The 21326-nt window shown below is 43.3% G+C and overlaps 1 protein-coding gene across 3 annotated transcripts in view; it reads left to right on the forward strand.

The window, feature by feature from the left end:
* LNPK (lunapark, ER junction formation factor) overlaps window positions 1–21326 on the forward strand; it is a 192374-nt gene that overhangs the window by 83280 nt on the left and 87768 nt on the right. For all 3 annotated transcript variants that reach the window (XM_033946157.1, XM_033946158.1, XM_033946159.1), the window contains 3 exons: window positions 4021–4061; window positions 18143–18226; window positions 18311–18359. In XM_033946157.1, the coding sequence (XP_033802048.1) occupies window positions 4021–4061; window positions 18143–18226; window positions 18311–18359 (174 nt within the window). The remainder of the gene's footprint in view (window positions 1–4020; window positions 4062–18142; window positions 18227–18310; window positions 18360–21326) is intronic.

Consider the following 21326-nt stretch of genomic DNA (forward strand, 5'->3'; position numbering starts at 1 on the left):
CTTGTTAAAATGTTTATTTTATTTTTATTTTTCCTCTAACTCTACTTTTCACTTCTCTATTACCCTCCAGGTACTTTAGTTAGATTGTGAGCCTTCGGGACAGTAAGGGAATTTTTCAAGTACCTTTCTTATTTCTAATCTTAATGTATATTTTCTGTAAACCGCTTAGAACCTAACGGATGTAGCGGTATATAAGAAATAAATTACAAATTACTCAAGCATTTTTCCCTGTCTGTCCCGGTGGGCTCACAATCTATCTAATGTACTTGGGGCAATGTTGACCTCCAAGAAATCCCAATGATGCGAGGACTGTAGCCAGATTTCCACAGATAGGAGGAAGGCTAACAGAGTTCTGGGAGGTATGGGTGCATATCAGCTCGGACCACTGGGTGCTAGACATAATCTTGAGACAGGTACCAACTCAAATTCAACTACCTCTTGGTGGATCATTTCATGGATTTGTTGGCTGGGTGACAAGAAAAAGTGCTCAGTCTGAGTTACAGTAGACAGGCTACTAGCCATTTGGTCCCTGGAACCTGTTCTGCCTGCAGAATTGGGTTTGGGCAGATAACTTTAAATACTTCATAGTGCCCCAAAAAGATTCAGATGAATGGAGCCCTATCTTGAATCTGAAACCAGTAAATGTAGCCTTGAAGATGCCATGCTTCCGCATGGAGACTGTTTGGCCAGTCATTGCGGCAGTCGTACCAAGGGGGGTTTCTGGCCTCCTTGGATTTGTTGGAAGCCTACCTCCTATATTCTGATTTTATCCAGCTCACAGAAGGCTTTTTAGATTCCATGTGCTAGGGAGACATTTCCAGTTCTCTGCCCTTCCATTCAGGCTGGCAGTGGTGCCGTGCACTTTCACCAAAGGAATGGTGGAGTTGGCGGCCCATCTCCGAAAACAGGGAATTCAAGTGCTTACCTACTTGGACAATTGGCTGATCAGGCCATGTCCAAAATGGAAGGAGAGAGTGCAGTGACTCAAGTGGTCCAGCTGTTACAGGATGTGGGTTGAATCATCAACTTCCTGAAGAGTCGTTTGGAGCTGGTTCAACAATTGGAGTACTTGGGAATATGCTTCAATATGGTGCAGGGCAAAGTCTTTATTCCTGAGCCATGCAAACGGAAGCTTATGAAATGGATCTCTGACTCCTTGACGATGCCAGCGCCTATGGCATGGCACTATCTTCAGATACTAGGCTTCATGACGGCAACTATAGAAGTAGTCCCTTGGTCGAGAGCTCATATGCGTCCCCTCCAGCATGCTCTGTTATCCCACTGGTCTCCACAGACTGATTCACACTTTGGAAGCTACTGGAATGGATGGTAGAAGTTTGGCGAATATTACAGTGGTGGCTGAGATCGGAGTGTCTGGCAAGAGGCGTGGTGCTCCACATCTCCTATTGGGTGATTTTGATGACTGATGCCAGTCTTTATGGCTGGTGAGGACATTATTGCTGGCATGTAGTCCAAGGCCAGTGGACGTTTTCATAGAAGTGGTCCATAAACTGTCTAGAGATGCAGGTCATTCGACTAGCCTTGCAAACTCTGGAGAAACACCTGAAAGGCAAAGCGATCAGGGTGTTCTTGGACAATACTTTATTTTTCATAAATTGTCTCTTCGGGTACCTTAGTTAGATTGTGAGCCTTAGGGAATTTCCAAGTACCTATCTTATTTATTTTTATTTATTGTATCTTTTAATGCATTCATTTTTGTAAACCGCTTAGTATATAACCGCGGTATATAAGAATTAAATTAAATTAAATTAAAATACTATGATGGTGGCTTATGTTAATCAACAGGGAGGCACCAAAAGTGCTTTATTAAGCCTGGAAGCCAAGCTGCTAGTCAGTTGGGCAGAGGTACATCTGCAAGTGATATCAGCAGTTCATGTAACAGGAGAGGACAATGTGCAAGCAGACTATCTCAACAGGAAGACCTTAGACCTGGGGGAATGGTCACTTTCCTAGAGGGCATTCGACTGCATAATGTGTTGCTGGGGGCGTTCGATGATTGACATCATGAGTATCTGTGGACAAGAAAGTGACTTGATATTTTTTTTTTTTTTTTTCAGCAGGAGAGTCAAACCAGATAGTGACAGCTTAAGATGCCCTGCTCCAACCTTGGCCAATGCAAGGTCATCTGTATGTGTTCCCCTGTGAACCTTGGCCAATGCAAGGTCGTCTGTACATGTTCCCCTATGGCCCATGATGGCCAGATCATTCATTGAATAGCAAACCAACCTGGACGGGTGATCCCAGTGGCTCCAGATTGACCACGTTTACCGTGGTACGGGGACTTGGTAGGCCTGCAAAGAGACAAAGGTCTCAGGTTTCCAGTACATATGAATCTCTTGCCTTAGAGTATCCAGAACATTTTGGTCTTAACAGCATGGCTCTTGAGCACACAGCCCTAGTGTGTAAAGGCTATTAGAGATGGTTATAGCTACCTTCCTTAGAACAGAGAGACCAGTAATAGTCACGGCTTATGCTAAGGTCTGGAGGTTGTTTCAACAGTGGTGCACGAATAAACAGTTAGATCCTTGGAAAGCTGCAGTGGTTTTGGCTTTCCTGCAGGCCAGTCTAGAAAAGGAGCTGGCAGTAGTTTCCCTCAAAGTGTAAATTGCAGTCTTTCATGTTCCAGATCCTGAGTGGAAAAGGGATCCTTGGCCTCGCATCTGGATGTTGTCAGATTTTTGAAGGGGGCACTGAGGTTGAGACCTCTGGTACGATAGATGTTTACAACATGAAACCTTAATGTTTGTCTTGAGTGGCATCAGCAAGGCATCATTTGAGCCTTTGCAGGCGGCATCCCTGCTGAATTTAACAGTGAAGATAGATGGTTATTCTAGTATCTATAGCCTCAGCTAGAAGAATCTCGGAGATACAGACACTTTATGCGGGGAACCATTCCTCAGGTTTACTGAAGCAGGAGTTTTCCTCTGTACAGTCTCTTCATTTTTGCCTACAATGGTGTCTGCTTTCCATGTCAATCGAGAAGTCAGGTTACCAACCTTCCAAATCATGGGTTCCAAGAGGAGGGACAAAGTAATGAACTTGCTGGATGTACAGAGAAGTCTACTTTGATACTTGGAGGTAACCAATGAGTTTTGTCCTTCATATCATCTTTGTGTCTTAACCAATGCAAGGTAGTGTCTAAGGTGACCATATCCAGATGAATTCGTATAGCTATCTCATCGGCGTACGTTGACTGTGGAAAACAACTGCCATTTGCTTTGAGAGGTGTGGTGTCATTGTGGGTGGAGACAAGGGCAAACTCTCCTGAGGAGATTTGTAGAGTAGCTACATGGTCCACTTTTCATACATTTGCAAAGTTTTAAAGGGTGGATGTGGCAGTAAGAGGAGAAACCACTTTTGAGTCCTTGGGGTTAAGGGCATGCTAATCTATCCTGCCCTAGCTTCAGGAGATTGCTTTGGTATGTCATCTATTTTTAGTACTTGTATGTCCTTTGTGCCAGAAGGAAAGATTAGGCACTTGAATAATCTTTCGGGAAGAGGATATATGAGTCCCGACACCCTGCCCCTTCAGTCTGGGGTTCGCCTGCCTACTTTTCAGCCAAACACATGGGTCCAGAGCAGGGGATTTTTTTCCTCAGATGCTTCCATTACCTTTTTGGAAGATTACCATACTTGTGTACGTATTCTCTTTCTCCTTCATTCTATGACCGCCTAAGTTTAATTAAACAGATATTGTTTAAACTGCAGTTATTGTACTAATAAAAATGTAAAGTTAAACATTTTTTTGTTAAAAACTTATGACAGGATGTCTAGTCTTTGTAGACTTTCTTACCAAGATCATCCAAATTTCTAATCTTGGTTTATATTTGAGTCAACCTTTTTTTCCTCCTTTTTTTTTTTTGGGGGGGGGGATAAAGGCCACCTCCGGTTTATATTTGAGTATATACAGTAATAGCATTCTTCATATTATGACTTGAGAGACAGGACTATGGCAGGATTATATATGAGTACATAATATAACTTTTCTGCTTTTTCTAGACGATGCTTTAGAAGAACTTAACACTGACAAGAAGAAAATAGTAAGTAAAGAAAGAAGGCCAGCCTAGTAACATACAGGAGATCCATGTTTAAATTCCTGAGCTTAATGTTTATGGTGTGGACTGTCAAGCTGTGTATGCTGCAAAGTGAGTGTTTACCACAATGGTGATTCTTAATGGTTTAACCCAGTGTTTCTCAATATGCGGTATGTGCACCCTTAGGGGTCAAAATGATCTAAAATGATCTACCAACAATAAAATTTTAAAAAACACAACGCGCACTGTACGCATAGAATTGTTAATTATCATTCCTATTCTGGGGTTTTTTCAAAGAGGTCAAAGCAGATGACTCTATGCACTGTCACCTCAGTAACAACCATACAAAAATAGACAAATACCCACCCCCTCCCTTTTTACTAAACCACAATAGCATTTTTTAGCGCAGGGAGCTGCGCTGAATGCCCAGCGCTGCTCTCGACACTCATAGGCTCCCTGCGCTAAAAACCACTATTGCGGTTTAGTAAAAGGGGACCATATTGTAAAATATAGACAGCAGATATAAATTCAGACACATTTTGATCACTAAATTTAAAATAAAATCATTTTTCCTACTTTGTCTGGTGATTTCATGAGTCTCTGGTTGCACTTTCTTCTTCTGACTGTGCATCCAATCTTTCTTTCAGCCTCTATGCTTCCTCTCCTTCACACCTCATTCCCTCCCCCAACTTTTTCTTCCTTTCTCCCTGACCTTTCTTTCTTTCTCTCTTCATGCCCCCTTTCTTTTTTTTTTTCTCCTCTTTCCTTCTGTTTCCCTGCCTGCCTCCTTTCTTTCTTTCTTTCTTTCTCCCTGCCCTTCCCCAAGCAGTGGCTGCTGCCATCGGGGAACAGGACCCAACGGCACCAGTGGATAACAGGCCCCAAAGCCGCCGCCACCCCATGCTCTCTCTGCTTCGGGCCGATCATTCTTCTTCTCCCCGACGTCAATTCTGCCGTTGGAGAGGAAGTTCCGCCCAGCCAGGCAGCGATTGGCTGGCCCGAACTTCCTCTCCGACGGCAGAATTGACGTCGGGGAGAGGAAGATTGATCGGCCCGATAGATCGCCAAGGCAAAGGGAGTCCTGGATGATCGACTCACTTTGCTTTGGCGAGCTACTGGTCGATCGCGATTGACCTATTGGGCACCCCTGCCATAGACCAAGCATTGTTTCCCATTAGGGGGTTCTTTTACTAAGGTGCGCTAGCTGTTTTAGCACGCGCTAAATATTAGCGCGTGCTAAACAACGCGTCCATTATATCCTATGGATGCATTAGCGTTTTGTGCACGCTAATATTTAGTGTGCGCTAAAATGGTTAGCACACCTTAGTAAAAGGACCCCCTAAGTTTTTACACTTTGAATCTGCCAGCCTCACAGTTAGCTGTACGCCGATTTAATAAAAATGTTTTGCTTGCTTTGTAAAACACTTGCAAACCAAGTTACTTACAATCCAAAGTTTTATTGTACACAGACTATATGTAATCTGTTAAACACTGATAGCACCAAATGCCCCCATGTGATGGGAGCAGAACAGAGCAATGGCAGAAACCAATATTCTAGAAAATGTTTAAAATGTATAATGAGCCGTACGTATAATAAGTTCCTCATCTGATTTTGCTAAAATGGTTGCAGACTGTCTGCCTGGGCAAGAAACTTTGGAACTTCTGAGAGACAATATGCATCAGAGAAAAGCGGCTAAAATGGTTAAGGGGCTGGAGGAGTTGCGTACAGTGAGAGATTGGAGAAACTGGGCCTCTTCTCCCTTGAAAAGAAGAGACTGAGAGGGGACATGATTGAAACATTCAAGATAATGAAGGGAATAGACTTAGTAGATAAAGGCAGGTTGTTCACCCTCTCCAAGGTAGAGAGAATGAGAGGACACTCTAAAATTAAAAGGGAATGGATTCCGTACAAACATAAGGAAGTTCTTCTTCACCCAGAGAGTGGTGGAGAGCTGGAACGCTCTCCCGGAGTCTGTTGTAGGGGAAAACACCCTCCAGGGATTCAATACAAAGTTGGACAAGTTCCTGCTAAACTGGAACGAATGCAGGTGAGGCTGGATTCATTTAGAGCACTGGTCGTTGACTTGGGGGCAGCTGCGTGAGCTGATTGCTAGGCATGATGGACCAGTGGTCTGACCCAGCAGCGACAATTCTTATGTTCTTATATCAAGTTGAGCTGTGAAAGGAGTAGAAAATAGTACCCTTTTAAAACACCACCTTGCCCAAATGATCCAAGAAAAAGGAGTCATTGCCAGGAGGCATGTTTGTAAATTTTCTACATATCCTTGATTCTTTTTTTTACAACTAAGGAATGCGAAACAGATGTAAAATTATAAGGTTCAATCACTTCCCTCTTTTTAAGACTGACTGGATGACAAATTGAGTCTTCCACACATGAGGTTGCTTTTCCATGGGGCTGTGAATTAGTATGGCAACAATGGTCTTTGTAACCTCGGTTTACTTCATAAGTTTAGACATCTGCATATGATGTTGCTTCCTGCTAAAGCAAGAATGGTCTTGTATACTGAACAAATGTTGGGTAGAAGTTCTTATAAAAAGGGATCCATTCTGTGCTGGGGATAGAAATGGATGAGGTAGAAATCCCTGTAGGGGGGGTACTCTTCATTCTTTTTAAATCATCGCTAGAAGAAATCTTTCTGCAAGCATTTCCAGTGCGACTTATTTTTAGCCTAAAGATTGCACAGTTTTTTTATAAATTAGGATGATGTGTTGTGTTAAGAATATCTGTTTTGTATATTGCTGATTTATCTGTGACATCCTCAAACAAAGGTGTGGGAGTGAATTGCCTTAATAAGGCTCCTGAAGTAGAAAGCAGAGTGTGGAAGGTACTGGTAGCCCTTAGTCATCCTGCACTCGAGGAAAGTCAGGAAAACCCTGTTGAGGAAAGTATATCTTAATGAAGACAACTCATCCACCAGCCAGTGATATAGCTTCAATATCCCCTGCTGTTGAGAATACCCAATTTATTAAGCATGCTGTTTGTGAGGAGAAAAAGAAACGCTAGGTGACCTTATGTGTCTACTATGCCAAGCGATCTGTAACTGTGATTTAGATGGGATCTACAAAGTACTTTGTGAATTTAAGCTTCTACAGTGTTTTGCTTTTGGTGGGGGGAATAAGGGAAATGATACTGGTTCCTGCTTCCAGCTGCTGAAGATGAGGCCTGTGTCAAGACAAATCTTCTTGCCATGTTCATGGCAGTTTTGGAGATTAGGGGAGGACTTGCCAGCTAACAGTATGCTGCTAGTATTGCCAGTGCTTCAAAAGAAGCCCACACTTTCCATCATTATACCCCCGCTACCACTCTACCTTTTGTACTCATTCACATACCCTAGCCAACAGCATCTCCTTCAGAAAGTCAGAGTATAGGACTGGAGGGTGATACTTTTCACTCAAGGGCCATGTGAGGTGACTAACATATATAAAAATCCAACTAGATAGGTATGAGACTGTTCAATATCTGGAGCTGCAAGCTGGGCAGTATACCCTCTTGGATTGCCTTTTATACTGCATTCAGTTTCTGTGTGGATGGCTCATGTGTACATGATTCCACTGGAAAAGATACCCAGTAATACCACTAACTGCATTTCAAAAAAACCCAAAGATAATGGATTTTTTTTGTACACTTAAATCGCTAATTTATCTGGAAAACATCTTAATTTATAAGTTTTACATTACATTAGTGATTTCTATTCCGCCATTACCTTGCGGTTCAAGGCGGATTACATTATTACAATTTACAGTATTACATATTACATATGAGGTATTATGTCAATTGGAGATACATAAGAAGTAGTCTGGAGATTTACTAAGATGGAAAGATCAGAGTGTTGCAGGTGGTGCGCATTTGGTTGAGTTAGTTTAGTTTAATGTATTTTGTACCGACTTCATAAGCACCTAGGCTTAGAATCCCTTCTCCAGATTCTGTGTTTCTTACAGGCATGTTAATTTTAAGTCAGTACAAATTTTTTAAAAAAAGGTGTTGGAGCTTTGGCACAATATAAACGTGGAGGGGCATAATCGAAAGAGTTGTCTAAGTCGCAAGTCGTCCAAAGTAAAAAACAGCCTTAATTTTTTTTGTTTCAAAAATCGTCTAACTATACGTCCTGTCCAAGTCGCTAAATCGTCTATCTTTATACCACATTTTTGTCCAACTTTTCGTCCAAGTCAGAAACGCCTAGAACAAGCCCTGTTGGACATGGGAGGGGTCTGCAAAGTGATGGACTGAACACCCAGACATGTTACCTAAATAGTGGGGTACTTTACAGGGCACTGCTGTGAACTTCACAAAAAGGATGCCATGTCTTCTCACTACGGCTCCTTTATAGGTCATGGTGAGCCCCACAAACCACCTCCAGAATCCCCTAGACCCTATTTTTGATTAAATGTTAAAGGAAAGGGTGGGAAATTTATATTTTTGATGTTATTCTAGTAAGAAATACAAGTGATGTATTTCATTCATATGTTTTATAATTTGTACACTTGATTTAAGATTTAAAAATGATAAAGAATTAAAAAAAAAAAGGAAAAATCATTCCACAGAGTACTCACTGATCAGTTTGACCACAAATATACTCTTATCTAGAATCATCACAACTGTGTTATTCTTTTCTCCTTAGACTTATCAGCAGCATTTGATACTATTGATTATGTATTACTTCTTGAAAGACTCTATAGGTGTCTGTGGCCAAATACTTGACTGGTTTAATTCTTTTCTCTCTAATCTATCATCTATAGTTACCTTTAAGGATACTGTCTCTAAACCTTACATTCTTAATTATGGTATTCCCCAAGGATCCATTCTATCTCCACTATTATTCAATATTTTTCTATCCCCTTTACTAAATTTATGTCAGTCCATAGGCTTCACCACCTTTTCATACACCGATGATATTCAACTTTTACACCCTCTAAATCCAGAAAATAAAGAAGAAATAATCGAGATTAATAGAAAGTTAGTGAAGATTAAGCAATGGCTTAATTCCAATATGTTAGCCCTAAACATTAAGAAAACAAAAGCATTATTTTTCCCATGGAAAAAAGATATAAGCCTGAGTGCCCCTTTCACCCTAGATAATATCCATTTAGAGTCAGTAACATTTTAAAAATACTGGGTGTCATCATTGATGAAAGACTCTCTTACAATCAACATGTAAGCAACACTGTTAAATCTTGCTTTTATAGGCTACAAATGATTCGCTCGATTTCTAAGTTTCTAGAGCCAAAATCACTAAATATATTAATTCATTCTTTATTTATCGCTAAACTTGATTATTGTAATTCTTTATTACCATATTTTCACGTAGATAACGCGCACCCGTGTAAAACGCGCACACGGGTATAGCGCGCGGAAAACACAAATTTATGTAAAGAAATTTTTATATACCGCGCATGCCGCCCCGACTCTCCTCTGGCTGCCCCGACTCTCCTCTGGCTGCCCTGACTTTCCGTTCGCTGCCCCGACTCTCCGTTCGCTGCCCCAACTCTCCTCTGGCTGCCCTGACTCTCCGTTCACCTGCCTCGACTTTCCGTTCGCTGCCCCGACTCTCCTCTGGCTGCCCCGACTCTCCTCTGGCTGCCCCGACTCTCCTCTGGCTGCCCCGACTCTCCTCTGGCTGCCCTGACTCTCCGTTCACTGCCCCGACTCTCCGTTCGCTGGCCCGACTCTCCGTTCACCTGCCCCGACTTTCCGTTCGCTGCCCCGACTCTCCTCTGGCTGCCTCGACTCTCCTCTGACTGCCCTGACTTTCCGTTCGCTGCCCCGACTCTCCGTTCGCTGCCCCGACTCTCCTCTGGCTGCCCCGACTCTTCGTTCACCTGCCCCGACTTTCCGTTCACTGCCCCGACTCTCCTCTGGCTGCCCTGACTTTCCATTCGCTGCCCCGACTCTCCTCTGGCTGCCCCGACTTTCCGTTCGCTGCCACGACTCTCCGTTCGCTGCCCCGACTCTCCTCTGGTTGCCCCGACTCTCCGTTCACCCGCCCCGACTTTCCGTTCACTGCCCCGACTCTCCTCTGGCTGCCCTGACTTTCCATTCGCTGCCCCGACTCTCCTCTGGTTGCCCCGACTCTCCGTTCACCCGCCCCGACTCTCCGTTCACTGCCCCGACTCTCCGTTCGCTGCCCCGACTCTCCTCTGGCTGCCCCGACTCTCCGTTCGCTGCCCCGACTCTCTTCTGGTTGCCCCGACTCTCTTCTGGTTGCCCCGACTCTCTTCTGGTTGCCCTGACTCTCCGTTCACCCGCCCTGACTTTCCGTTCGCTGCCCCGACTCTCCTCTGGCTGCCCCGACTTTCCGTTCGCTGCCCCGACTCTCCGTGCGCTGCCCCGACTCTCCTTTCGCCCGCCCTGCCCTGCTCCCAGCTCTGTAAGCATGCGCAATGGTCTGAGCATGCTTGCTGCTTAGTTTTCTGCGCCGGGTTGTGGGGGCGCGCTTTTGACCTGTCACCAAGGCGGTTTTTCTGGCGGTGTGCTTTTCACCATGTGGCTGTGGCCCCCCTCTATCTGGCCTTGTAATTTGCCCAGTGAATACTATTTTGACTATACAACAGCATCTCAGCCTTTGGGTAAGCCTATAAAAGATTAATGCTGCATGTAGAGCCCACATTTTAATTTGATCTCTTCAGATTGGTATTCTGCATATATCTACCCGGTAGTAGAGTTTATCAATTAAATTTAAATTTACCGCCATAATGGCAGGAATGAGACGAAAGTCATATACAGCGGACTTTAAGCTTCAAGTCGTTGCGAAAGCTGAGGAAATAGGCAACCGGGCCGCAGCGAGAGAGTTCGATGTTGGAGAAACATCGGTGCATGAATGGAGAAAAGATAAGAAGGAATTGGAGAAATGCAATCCGCGAAAACGGGCACATCGTGGGGCCAAACCAAAATGGCCTCAGCTGGAGGATGACTTGAAGCAGTGGATTCTGGCGAGAAGGGAGCAAAATCAATCAGTCTCTACTGTTGCGATTCAGATGAAGGCAAAACTACTTGCCAATGGAAGAGGAATACCCGACTTCAAAGCTGGCTTCACATGGATCTCAAAATTTATGAAAAGGAACGGACTATCAGTTAGAATGAGAACAACTGTTGGCCAGCGACTTCCAGATGACTGGCAGCAAAAATTGATTGATTTCCGTGACTTTGTCGCCAAAGAAATATCTGAACTTGGCATCACTGCAAAGGACGTCATCAACATGGATGAAATTCCAATGGCATTCGACATTCCAGCGACAAGAACCATAGCCCCCACAGGTACTAAATCTGTTGCCATCACCACAACTGGGCATGAAAGAACGTGTTTTACAGTCGTTCTTGGTTGCTCAGCTAGCGGGGTTAAGTTAAAGCCCATGCTCATTTTCAAAAGGGTCACTATGCCCCGTGAAAAGCTGCCCACCAGTGTGGTTGTGCACTGCAACAAGAAGGGATGGATGGACTGCGACGTAATGAGATTGTGGGTAGATAAATGCTTTAGGGCAAGACAGGGTGGATTCTTTGCAAAAAAATCCTTGTTAATTTTTGATGCCATGGCTGCCCACAAAGAAAAAAATGTTCAGGCCTACATTAATTCTACTCGTGCCCACATCGCTGTGATACCTGGAGGCCTGACATGTAAGCTGCAACCACTTGACATCGCAGTGAATCATCCATTCAAGACTTTTATTAGAAAGGAGTGGATGCAGAGCGGCATGCACGAGTACACACCCACGGGGCGGCTGAAGCGGGCAACTTTCACAGAAGTCTGCAAGTGGGTGGCTTCAGCATGGGACAAAATAACACCAGATACCATTCGAAACGGATTTAGAAAAGCGGGCATTGTTTATGAAACCAATGACACTACGGGTACTACCAGTGCAGCGGAAGGAGGCAACAACATGGATATCAGCGATGATGATGACGATGATGACGATATTACTTTGGAAATAAACGAGGATCGTCTGCAGGCCGTGCTAACTTTATTTAATGATGATGATGACAATTCGGATTTTGATGGATTCAAGGATTCAGATGACTGTGATGATGATGACTGAATAAACCTGTAAATTTTGTTTATTTACAACTTTACCGTAATTACGGTAACTGTATTTAGATTATTTTGTCCTCGATACTTCGTTTGATCTACCGGTTAATGTTATAGTTTATAAGAATGAACATGTAATTTCTGTTCTTGTTGCTGAATTCATACTCACTAACTCTAGATTAAAAGTTATACGGTTGTTTATAAGAATGAACAGTTTTTTTCTTTTCACGTGTTTGGTTGGAGGGTGTGTTAATGGTGCGTGAGTTCTCCTATGTCTGGTTGAGGTGGATTGAATTACCGGTATTTAGCTGAAGAAATTATGGTAGTTAAACACCCCCCCCCCCCAATTCCACACACATTACGGTAATTCTCTTCCATTTTTGTTCCCATTATAAAAAACACTGATAAGTTTCCAGAAAAAAATACATTAAAATAAGAAGTGAAAACAAAGGCCCCTACAGATGAGAACATAACATAAGAATAGCCTAACTGGGTCAGTCCAATGGTCCATCATGCCCAGTAGCCCATTCTCATGGTAGCCAATCCAGGTCACTAATACCTGGTCAAAACCCAAAGAATAGCAAACATTCCATGCTATGGATCCAGGGCAAGCAGACGCTTCCCCCATGTCTTAATAACAGACTATGGACTTTTCCTCCAGGAATTTGTCCAAACCTTTTTAAAACCAGCAACGCTATCTGCTTTTACCATAACTTAAATCTTTCCTTCCAAACAGAGACCTTGCTAGATGTCAAATACAGAAAAAACAAGGTAACTTCACAAGGACTTAGCTGTGCAGGAAATGTGAATCTCCTCATACACCCACCATATAGTGCAAAAATGTGCAAAGGTCTGTTTTTTTCTTTCGATCACTACATAGCCTAATGCCACACAAATATATTCTGAAGGTCAATGCTAAGGTTAACAAAGTTTCCTTCCTTGGACCACAAGGAGATACTGACAAACCACTAGAAGAGATCCCAAAACAACTACGCAGGCACAACACCACTCAGTGTGTGAACCAGTTCAGTGGAGTGGACTACGGTAACTGGGGGGTGGAAATGGACCCGGAGTTTTCTCAGCAGAATTTCCCAGAACATCTCTTCCTCTCAACACATTGACACACTGGTGGGTTTATTTTATAGCTTTTTCACTCCCTTCGGTCTGCCTGTCCCCCCTTGAAGTCCTGTCCCCCCTTGAAGTCCTGCCTGTCCCCCCTTGAAGTCCTGTCCCTCCTTGAAGTCCTGCCTGTCCCTCCTTGAAGTCCTGCCTGTCCCTCCTTGAAGTCCTGCCTGTCCCTCCTTGAAGTCCTGCCTGTCCCTCCTTGAAGTCCTGCCTGTCCCCCCTTGAAGTCCTGTCCCCATCCTGAAAGCCTGATGCCCCCCCCCCGACGCCCGATTCATCATCCGGAAGGACCGCTCGCACCCCCACCGCTTGCACTCCCACCCCGATGGACCGCTCGCACCCCCACAGCCTCCCCCCCTCCCCCATGGAGAAGCTGTCTACCTTGTTTCCGGATGCCAGTGAGCCCAGCTGTTTCCTCTGCCGGCGGTCCTGCCCCTTCTCTGAGCCCTGCGCTACGCTGCTTCCTCTTCTGGCGGTCCCGCCCTTTCTCTGACGTCAGAGAAAGGGCGGGACCGCCGGCAGAGGAAACAGCTGGGCTCACTGGCATCCGGAAACAAGGTAGACAGCTTCTCCATGGGGGAGGGGGGAGACTGTGGGGGTGCGAGCGGTTCTTCGGGTGGGAGTGCGAGCGGTCCATCGGGGTGGGGGTGTGAGCGGTCCTTCCGGATGATGAATCGGGCGTCGGGCGAGGTGGGAACTATGTAAAAAAATTTTTATATATCGCGCTCACGCGTATACCGCGCAAGGTTTGTAAAAACATGTATAACGCGCGCGTTATATGCGTGAAAATACAGTAATAAATATTACACAAAAAGAAGAGGCTTCTTCAGATAATCCAAAATACTGCCATTAAACTGATTCATAACGGCAAAAAAATATGATCATGTCACTCCCTTTCTGATCAAATCCCACTGGCTCCCAGTTAATCACCGCATTACTTTTAGTATTTAAAACTTTGTCTACTAATGAACCTCAATTCATTAATAAATTACTTATCCCTCAAAATACGTCACGTTCCCTTAGGTCCATTAATCAAAAACTTAGAGCAGTCCCCTCCTTGAAAATTATTGGAACTCGTCGACATGATATGTTCTCAGTAATGGCTCCAACTGTGGAATATCTTGTCTCAACATATAAGAGAGGAAAATGATTTGAGTCGTTTTAAAAGTAACTTAAAGAGTTTTCTTTTTAAAGATGTTTTTAATCTTTAATTATGTTCAAAGTTTATTTTAACTTTTCCTCAGTTTTCACTCTCCCCTCCCTAATGATCGTTCCATTCATGTTCTCTTCTTAGTTCTGCCCTTTCTTACCTTATGTATCTATTAGTCTGTAAGTCCGTATATTTATCGCGTGCCTATACTTTTTATTAAAGTTGTATTTCGCTTAGTAAATTAAATAAGCGATTCATCAAACCAAAATAAAACTTGAAACTTGAAACTTTTACTATACATCCTGGACAGAACTTAGAAGTTGTGAGTTAGACGATGTAAAAACAGGTGTAAGTGCCAAAAAGGTATCCAAGGTGACTAGATACAAAGTAAAGACCTACACACTCCCCCAGTGTTCACTGAGCCCTCTCATACCCCCACAAAGATCAGAATAAAAAAGTACATACATATCTCCAGAACATCAGCCCCTGGTATAGGAAAGCCTAGTAGAGCTGCACACAAGTGTCTTAAATAGCCTGGGGGATGGGTTAGTGAACCATAGAGAGGAGTAGCAAGTCCCATAAGCCACTTTAACCACTGCAATTATGGTGGAACATTCGAGGCCACCAAAACCCTACTCAACTGCCATTTAGGTGCCACATGCAGCCATAAGGGCTATTGGGGTTGTAGACAGGTGGGCATAGTGGGTTTTGGATGGCTCACCATAACCTATAAGGGAGTTCTGGTGAGATGTTTGTGGCACCCTTTATGTGAAGTTCATAGCAGTTACCTGTAAGGTGCACCACTGCTCCTTACAGGTAACTGCTCTTGAGTGGCCAGTCCATTACAAGATTGGCCCCTCCCATGTCCAAATGGTCTTGTTCTGGGCATTTGGGATGTGGATGAAATTTTGCTTGAAAATGTGGTATAAAGATAGATGTCCTGGTGGTCTGGGGGACCCAATGGCCATGGCTGTCCAAATGATTTTCGGAAAAAAAAAAAAATATTCTAGATGTATGGTGATTTGTCTTTTGAAAATGGGTGTTTTCCTACTGCCAGTTTTTGGCATCTAGCACCATACTTTCAAATTGAACTTAAATGTATGTTTTGATTATGTCCCTCAACGCATTTATGCCATGGAGGTACAGTGGTGCCTCGCATAACGAACGCCTCACACAACGAACGCTGCACACAACGAACTTCATGTCTTGATTCACACAACGAACTTCGTTTCACACAACGAACTTCACACAACGAACTTCGTTTCACACAACGAACTTCGTTTCACACAACGAACTTCGTTTCACACAACGAAGTCGCCCGAGCTGCCGATGTATTGCATCCTTCCGCGCAGGCACTGCACTTAACTGCCCTCTCTCACTGTATACAGTCGTCTTTTTAAGATAAACTCAATATTTTTTATATATCATGAAGCAGGAAGGTGATTTCTGTTGAAATGAAGCGGGAAATAATTAGAAGGAGTGAATGTGGGGTAAAACAGTGTGACCTCGTCAAAGAGTTTGGCCTCAGCAAGACCACCATTTTCACCATTTTGACAAATTTATCTTTTTTTTATGTCATCTTAGCATATTTTATGCTGCAGAACGAATTATTTTTTTTAACATGTATTGTTATGGGAAAACGCGTTTCACATAACGAACTTTTCGCATAACAAACTTGCTCCTGGAACGAATTAAGTTCGTTGTGTGAGGCACCACTGTATTTAAATGTCTGTCATCTCCCTTCTGCCACCTTCCTCCATCTTCCCTTTTTTTCCCCAAACTATACATATTAATCTTTAAGTCTCTCCCTATACGCTTTATAATTACCATTGATTATTTTAGTAGTTGGACCAACTCCATCTTGTTTATCCTTTCTGAAGGTATAGTCTCCAGAACTGTACACAGTCCTCTAAATAGGAGATCACCAGAGACTTGTATAGTGTAAATACACTTCTCCCTTCGTATTCGCGGTATCATCACTCTGATTATTTGAAGTTTTTAGTTTGTATAAGCTTTACAAGTGGGGTTAAGCTAACCAGGCCCTGGCCCAACTTTTCTGCCTCTCACCCTTGCATTGTCCTCGCGGGTACCTGCGAGACTTTGTCTGCTAAATTGGCGTTGGCAAGTGAGCGGTTTCCCCTCTGAATTAGGCTCTTCTTTTTCACCTTGCTGCCGTTGACAGGCAACCACGGCGGTCCCCTGCTCTCGCTCTCCGATTCTTCATTCGGCTCCCATGACTACCGAGGAAAAGAAGAGCGAAGGCTGCTCTTTCGCGCATACCTGCCAAAATGGAAAGGTCACAGCTCCTAGAACAACGGCCGCTACTTCTTTTAGGTTGTTTTCAAAGCCTCATTCTAGCGCTGTAATGGCTTCCCTCGCGCTCTCAATGTGTTCCAAGCCTCATGGGAATCGCCGCCAACTTCTTTTGTCTCAACCCTATAGCTCCTATTTCTATTCTCTTGTCTTTCTTTCCCCTTCTTTGTATCTGTTTCCCAGTTATTCTTGGTTTTTCCGTATTCGCGGATCTGTTAAGCCCTATCACTGTGAATATGGAGGGAGAAGTGTATCAATACTTTTTTCCCTACAGGCCATTCCTCTCGCCATGCACCCAAACATCCTTCTGACTTTTGCTATTGCCTTTCTGTTTGGCCACATATGGTATCTGATGATCTTATAACCCCCCCAATTTATAGCACTCCATTGGGTTTTGCAGCTCAAATGCATGACCCTGCATATTTTTATTTATTTATTTTTTTTAATCATTGCGTTAGTTGTTAAAATAACTGGCAAACCATTTTAATTAAAATTTTGCATTGGCTTATAAAAGTGAGCTCAATGTAAATGTAATGCTATCAAGACATGCTTTAATTATGATCCATAAAATATATTTTACTTGTATATAGTTTCTTGACATTTTGGTTCTTTTTCTCTGGGAAGAGACTTTAGGCACTCGATGCAGAGGAAGCTTTTTAGCCAAGTAATTTGATTGAGTTCCTTTGATGTTTTCCTGTTTATTGAGTTTTCACAGCATTTGCAGCAAGCTAATTGCTTCTGCTAATAAATAATCTAAAATCGATGCTGACAGCAGTTAATTGGCACAGAGACTTTATTCTGTACAGCACTTGGCTAATGACCTTCTTTAAATTAATAGCATTAAGTGCTATGAGGAAATAAATCTGAAGAATTGCCTGTCATTTGCTGTCATGTCTAATAACTTCCAATAATGATAGCTGATAGAGTTTTGCACATTTCATTATTGAAGCTGGTGCATGTAATTATTCTTCTCATTATGTATAAACAATTAGCAATATTTGATGTTTGCTTGCAATAAAGCTATAAAGTGCAAGTGGTAGATTAGATGTTAAAATCTACTCATTATATATAGTTTTTATGGTGTATATATTTCATGCCATATTGGTAACATACGCAACATGATGGTAAGGTTGAGCATAGTATGTATAGACTTTACCACCACCATTGCTGGACACCACTTTTTCAAACTAGTTCTTAGTTGGGGAGTGTGTGGCACAGGGGTTAAAGCTATAGCCTGAGGCTGTGGGTTCAAATCCCTTGCTGCTCCTTGTGACCCTAGGCAAGTCACTTAATCTCTTCGCTGCCCCGGGTACACTAGATAGAGTTTGAGCCCACCGGGACAGATAGGGAAATATGATAAAGTACCTGAATGTAAACCACTTAGAATATGGGTGGTATATAAATAATAAAATAAATAAATAAATTCTTGAGTGATTTGATTATGGAATTCTTATTTTTAGCTTGAAGAAGTAATGGAAAAAGAAACATACAAGACTGCTAAACTGATTCTTGAAAGATTTGATCCAGATGCAAAGAAGACAAAAGTAAGAAACTTGTTATTTATTTTTGCAGCATATATTATAAATGAGGTAATGCATTGATAAAAATGATCACATTATCTTTCATAGGAACATGAAATACCACCTGGGCAATCTGCAACTCCAAGACCTGGACAAGGTAAGTTACATCAAATGTCTGTGAAGTTCTAACCTCACAACATTTCAATTTTTCTTGTAATATAATACAATTTTCAATGTATGCAGTTACCTGTTGGTAAATCTCAAAAATAGAGGGTAATTTCTCAGTCAAGGTACCCAAAATATTTTGGCTCGTTTAAATAGATAGGAAGGACTTCAAAAGTCTTCGTGCAAATGTTTGGCTACTGTAGTTTATAGCAACAGCACTCCTGGTGTCATGAAACACAGCAGAGAATTACTTACAACTGTTTCACCTCTAGTTCACTTATATGTCCTTTATTATAAAGTTCACTGTCAAGCAGGGCACTCTAAATGTTAAGAACATAAGAAGGTCCATCGCGCCCAGCGGTCCGCTCCCGCGGCGGCCCATCAGTTCTATGACCTGTGAAGTTGTTCCTGACCATTTCTATAACCTACCTCTGCTTCTATCTGTACCCCTCAATCCCCTTATCCTTTAGGAACCTATCTAAACCTTCCTTGAACCCCTGTACTGTGCTCTGGCCTATCACAACATCTGGAAGCACATTCCATGTGTCCACCACCCTCTGGGTAAAAAATAACTTCCTAGCATTTGTTCTAAACCTGTCCCCTTTCAATTTCTCCGAGTGACCCCTAGTACTTGTGGTTCCCCACAGTCTGAAGAATCTGTCCCTGTCTACCTTCTCTATGCCCTTCAGCATTTTGAAGGTTTCTATCATGTCTCCTCTAAGTCTCCTCTTCTCTAGGGAGAACAGCCCCAGCATTTTCAACCTGTCAGCGTATGAAAAGTTTTCCATACCATTTATCAGTTTAGTCGCTCTTCTCTGGACCCCCTCAAGTACTGCCATGTCCTTCTTGAGGTATGGTGACCAGTACTGGACACAGTACTCCAGGTGCGGGCTCACCATTGCACGATACAGCGGCATGATGACTTCCTTTGTCCTGGTTGTGATACCCTTTTTAATGATACCCAACATTCTGTTCGCTTTCTTTGCGGCTATCGCACACTGTGCCGATGCTTTCAATGTTGTGTCCACCATCACCCCCAGGTCTCTTTTCAAGGTTGCTCACCCCTAGCAATGATCCCCCCATTCAAGGTTGCTCACCCCTAGCAATGATCCCCCCATTTTGTAGCTGAACATTGGGTTCTTTTTCCCTACATGCATGACCTTGCATTTCTCTATGTTAAAACTCATTTGCCACTCTTTTGCCCACCCTTCCAGTCTCATTAGATCTCTTTGTAGGTCTTCGCAGTCTTCTGTGGTTCTAACCCTGCCGCAGAGTTTGGAGTCATCAGCAAATTTAATAACCTCATATTTCGTCCCCGTCTCCAGGTCGTTAATAAATATATTGAATAGGAGCGGTCCCAGCACCGATCCCTGTGGAACTCCACTCGTGACCCATTGCCAATCTGAGTAATGGCCCTTTACTCCGACCCTCTGTTTCCTGCCTGCCAGCCAGTGTTTGATCCATCGGTGGACATCCCCTTTTAACCCCGTGGTTCCACAGCTTCTTGAGCAGTCGTTCGTGAGATACTTTGTCAAAGGCTTTTTGGAAGTCAAGGTAAATGATGTCTATGGATTCCCCTTTATCCATCTGGCTGTTTATTCCCTCAAAGAAGTACAGTAGGTTCATGAGGCACGACCTTCCCTTGCAGAAGCCATGCTGGCTCGCCTTCAGTTGTCCATTGTTTTATATGTGTTCGCAGATTGTATCCTTAACCAGTACTTCCATCATCTTTCCCGGGACTGAGGTCAAGCTCACCGGCCTGTAGTTTCTCGGGTCACCCCTTGATCCCTTCTTAAAGATGGGCATGACTTTTGATATTTTCCAGTCCTCTGGGATCTCCCCAGTTTTTAAGGATAGGTTACATATTTGGCGAAGTGTTTCCGCTACTTCGTTTCTCAGTTCTTTTAGTACCTTTGGGTGGATGCCGTCAGGACCAGGTGATTTGTCGCTCTTCAGTCTATCTACTTGTCGGAGGACATCCTCTCGACTTACCTCTAGTTGACAAGCTTTTCATCATGGTCTCCGTTTATGATCTCCTCGGGTTCTGGGATATTGGATGTGTCCTCTCTCGTGAAGACTGATGAGAAGAACTTGTTTAACCTGTCAGCTATCTCTTTTTCCTCCTTTACCACTCCCTTCCTGTCTCCATCGTCCAATGGTCCCACTTCCTCCCTGGCTGGTTGTTTCCCCTTCACATACCTGAAGAATGGTTTAAAATTTCTTGCTTCCCCCGCCAGTCTCTCCTCGTATTCTCTTTTTGCTTTTCTAACCACTCGGTGACAGTCTTTTTGTTGCCTTTTGTGCTCCTTCTGGTTGTCCTTTGTTGGGTCCTTTTTCCATTTTCTGAAAGATGTTTTCTTGTCCCTTATCGCCTTTTTCACTGCATTTGTTATCCACGCCGGGTTTTTTGTTCGATTCTTTTTGCACCCTTTCCTAAACCTGGGGACATACAGGTTTTGTGCTTCGTGCACAGTGCTCTTGAGTAGGGCCCAGGCTTCCTTTACGGTCTTCATCTTCCCTGAGCTGTTGCTGAGCTTCTTTCCCACCATTTTCCTCATGGCCTCGTAATTTCCTTTTCTGAAATTGAGTGCTGTTGTTATGGTTCTTTTCACCTTAAACATAGTAACATAGTAGATGATGGCAGATAAAGACCCGAATGGTCCATCCAGTCTGCCCAACCTGATTCAATTTAAATTTTTTTTTCTTAGCTATTTCTGGGCAAGAATCCAAAGCTTTACCCGGTACTGTGCTTGGGTTCCAACTGCCGAAATCTCTGTTAAGACTTACTCCAGCCCATCTACACCCTCCCAGCCATTGAAGCCCTCCCCTGCCCATCCTCCACCAAACGGCCATACACAGACACAGACTGTGCAAGTCTGCCCAGTAACTGGCCTAGTTCAATATTTAATATTATTTTCTGATTCTAAATCTTCTGTGTTCATCCCACGCTTCTTTGAAC

Source organism: Geotrypetes seraphini, chromosome 5, assembly GCF_902459505.1.
Source record: "Geotrypetes seraphini chromosome 5, aGeoSer1.1, whole genome shotgun sequence".
Classification (NCBI taxonomy): Eukaryota; Metazoa; Chordata; class Amphibia; order Gymnophiona; family Dermophiidae; genus Geotrypetes; species Geotrypetes seraphini.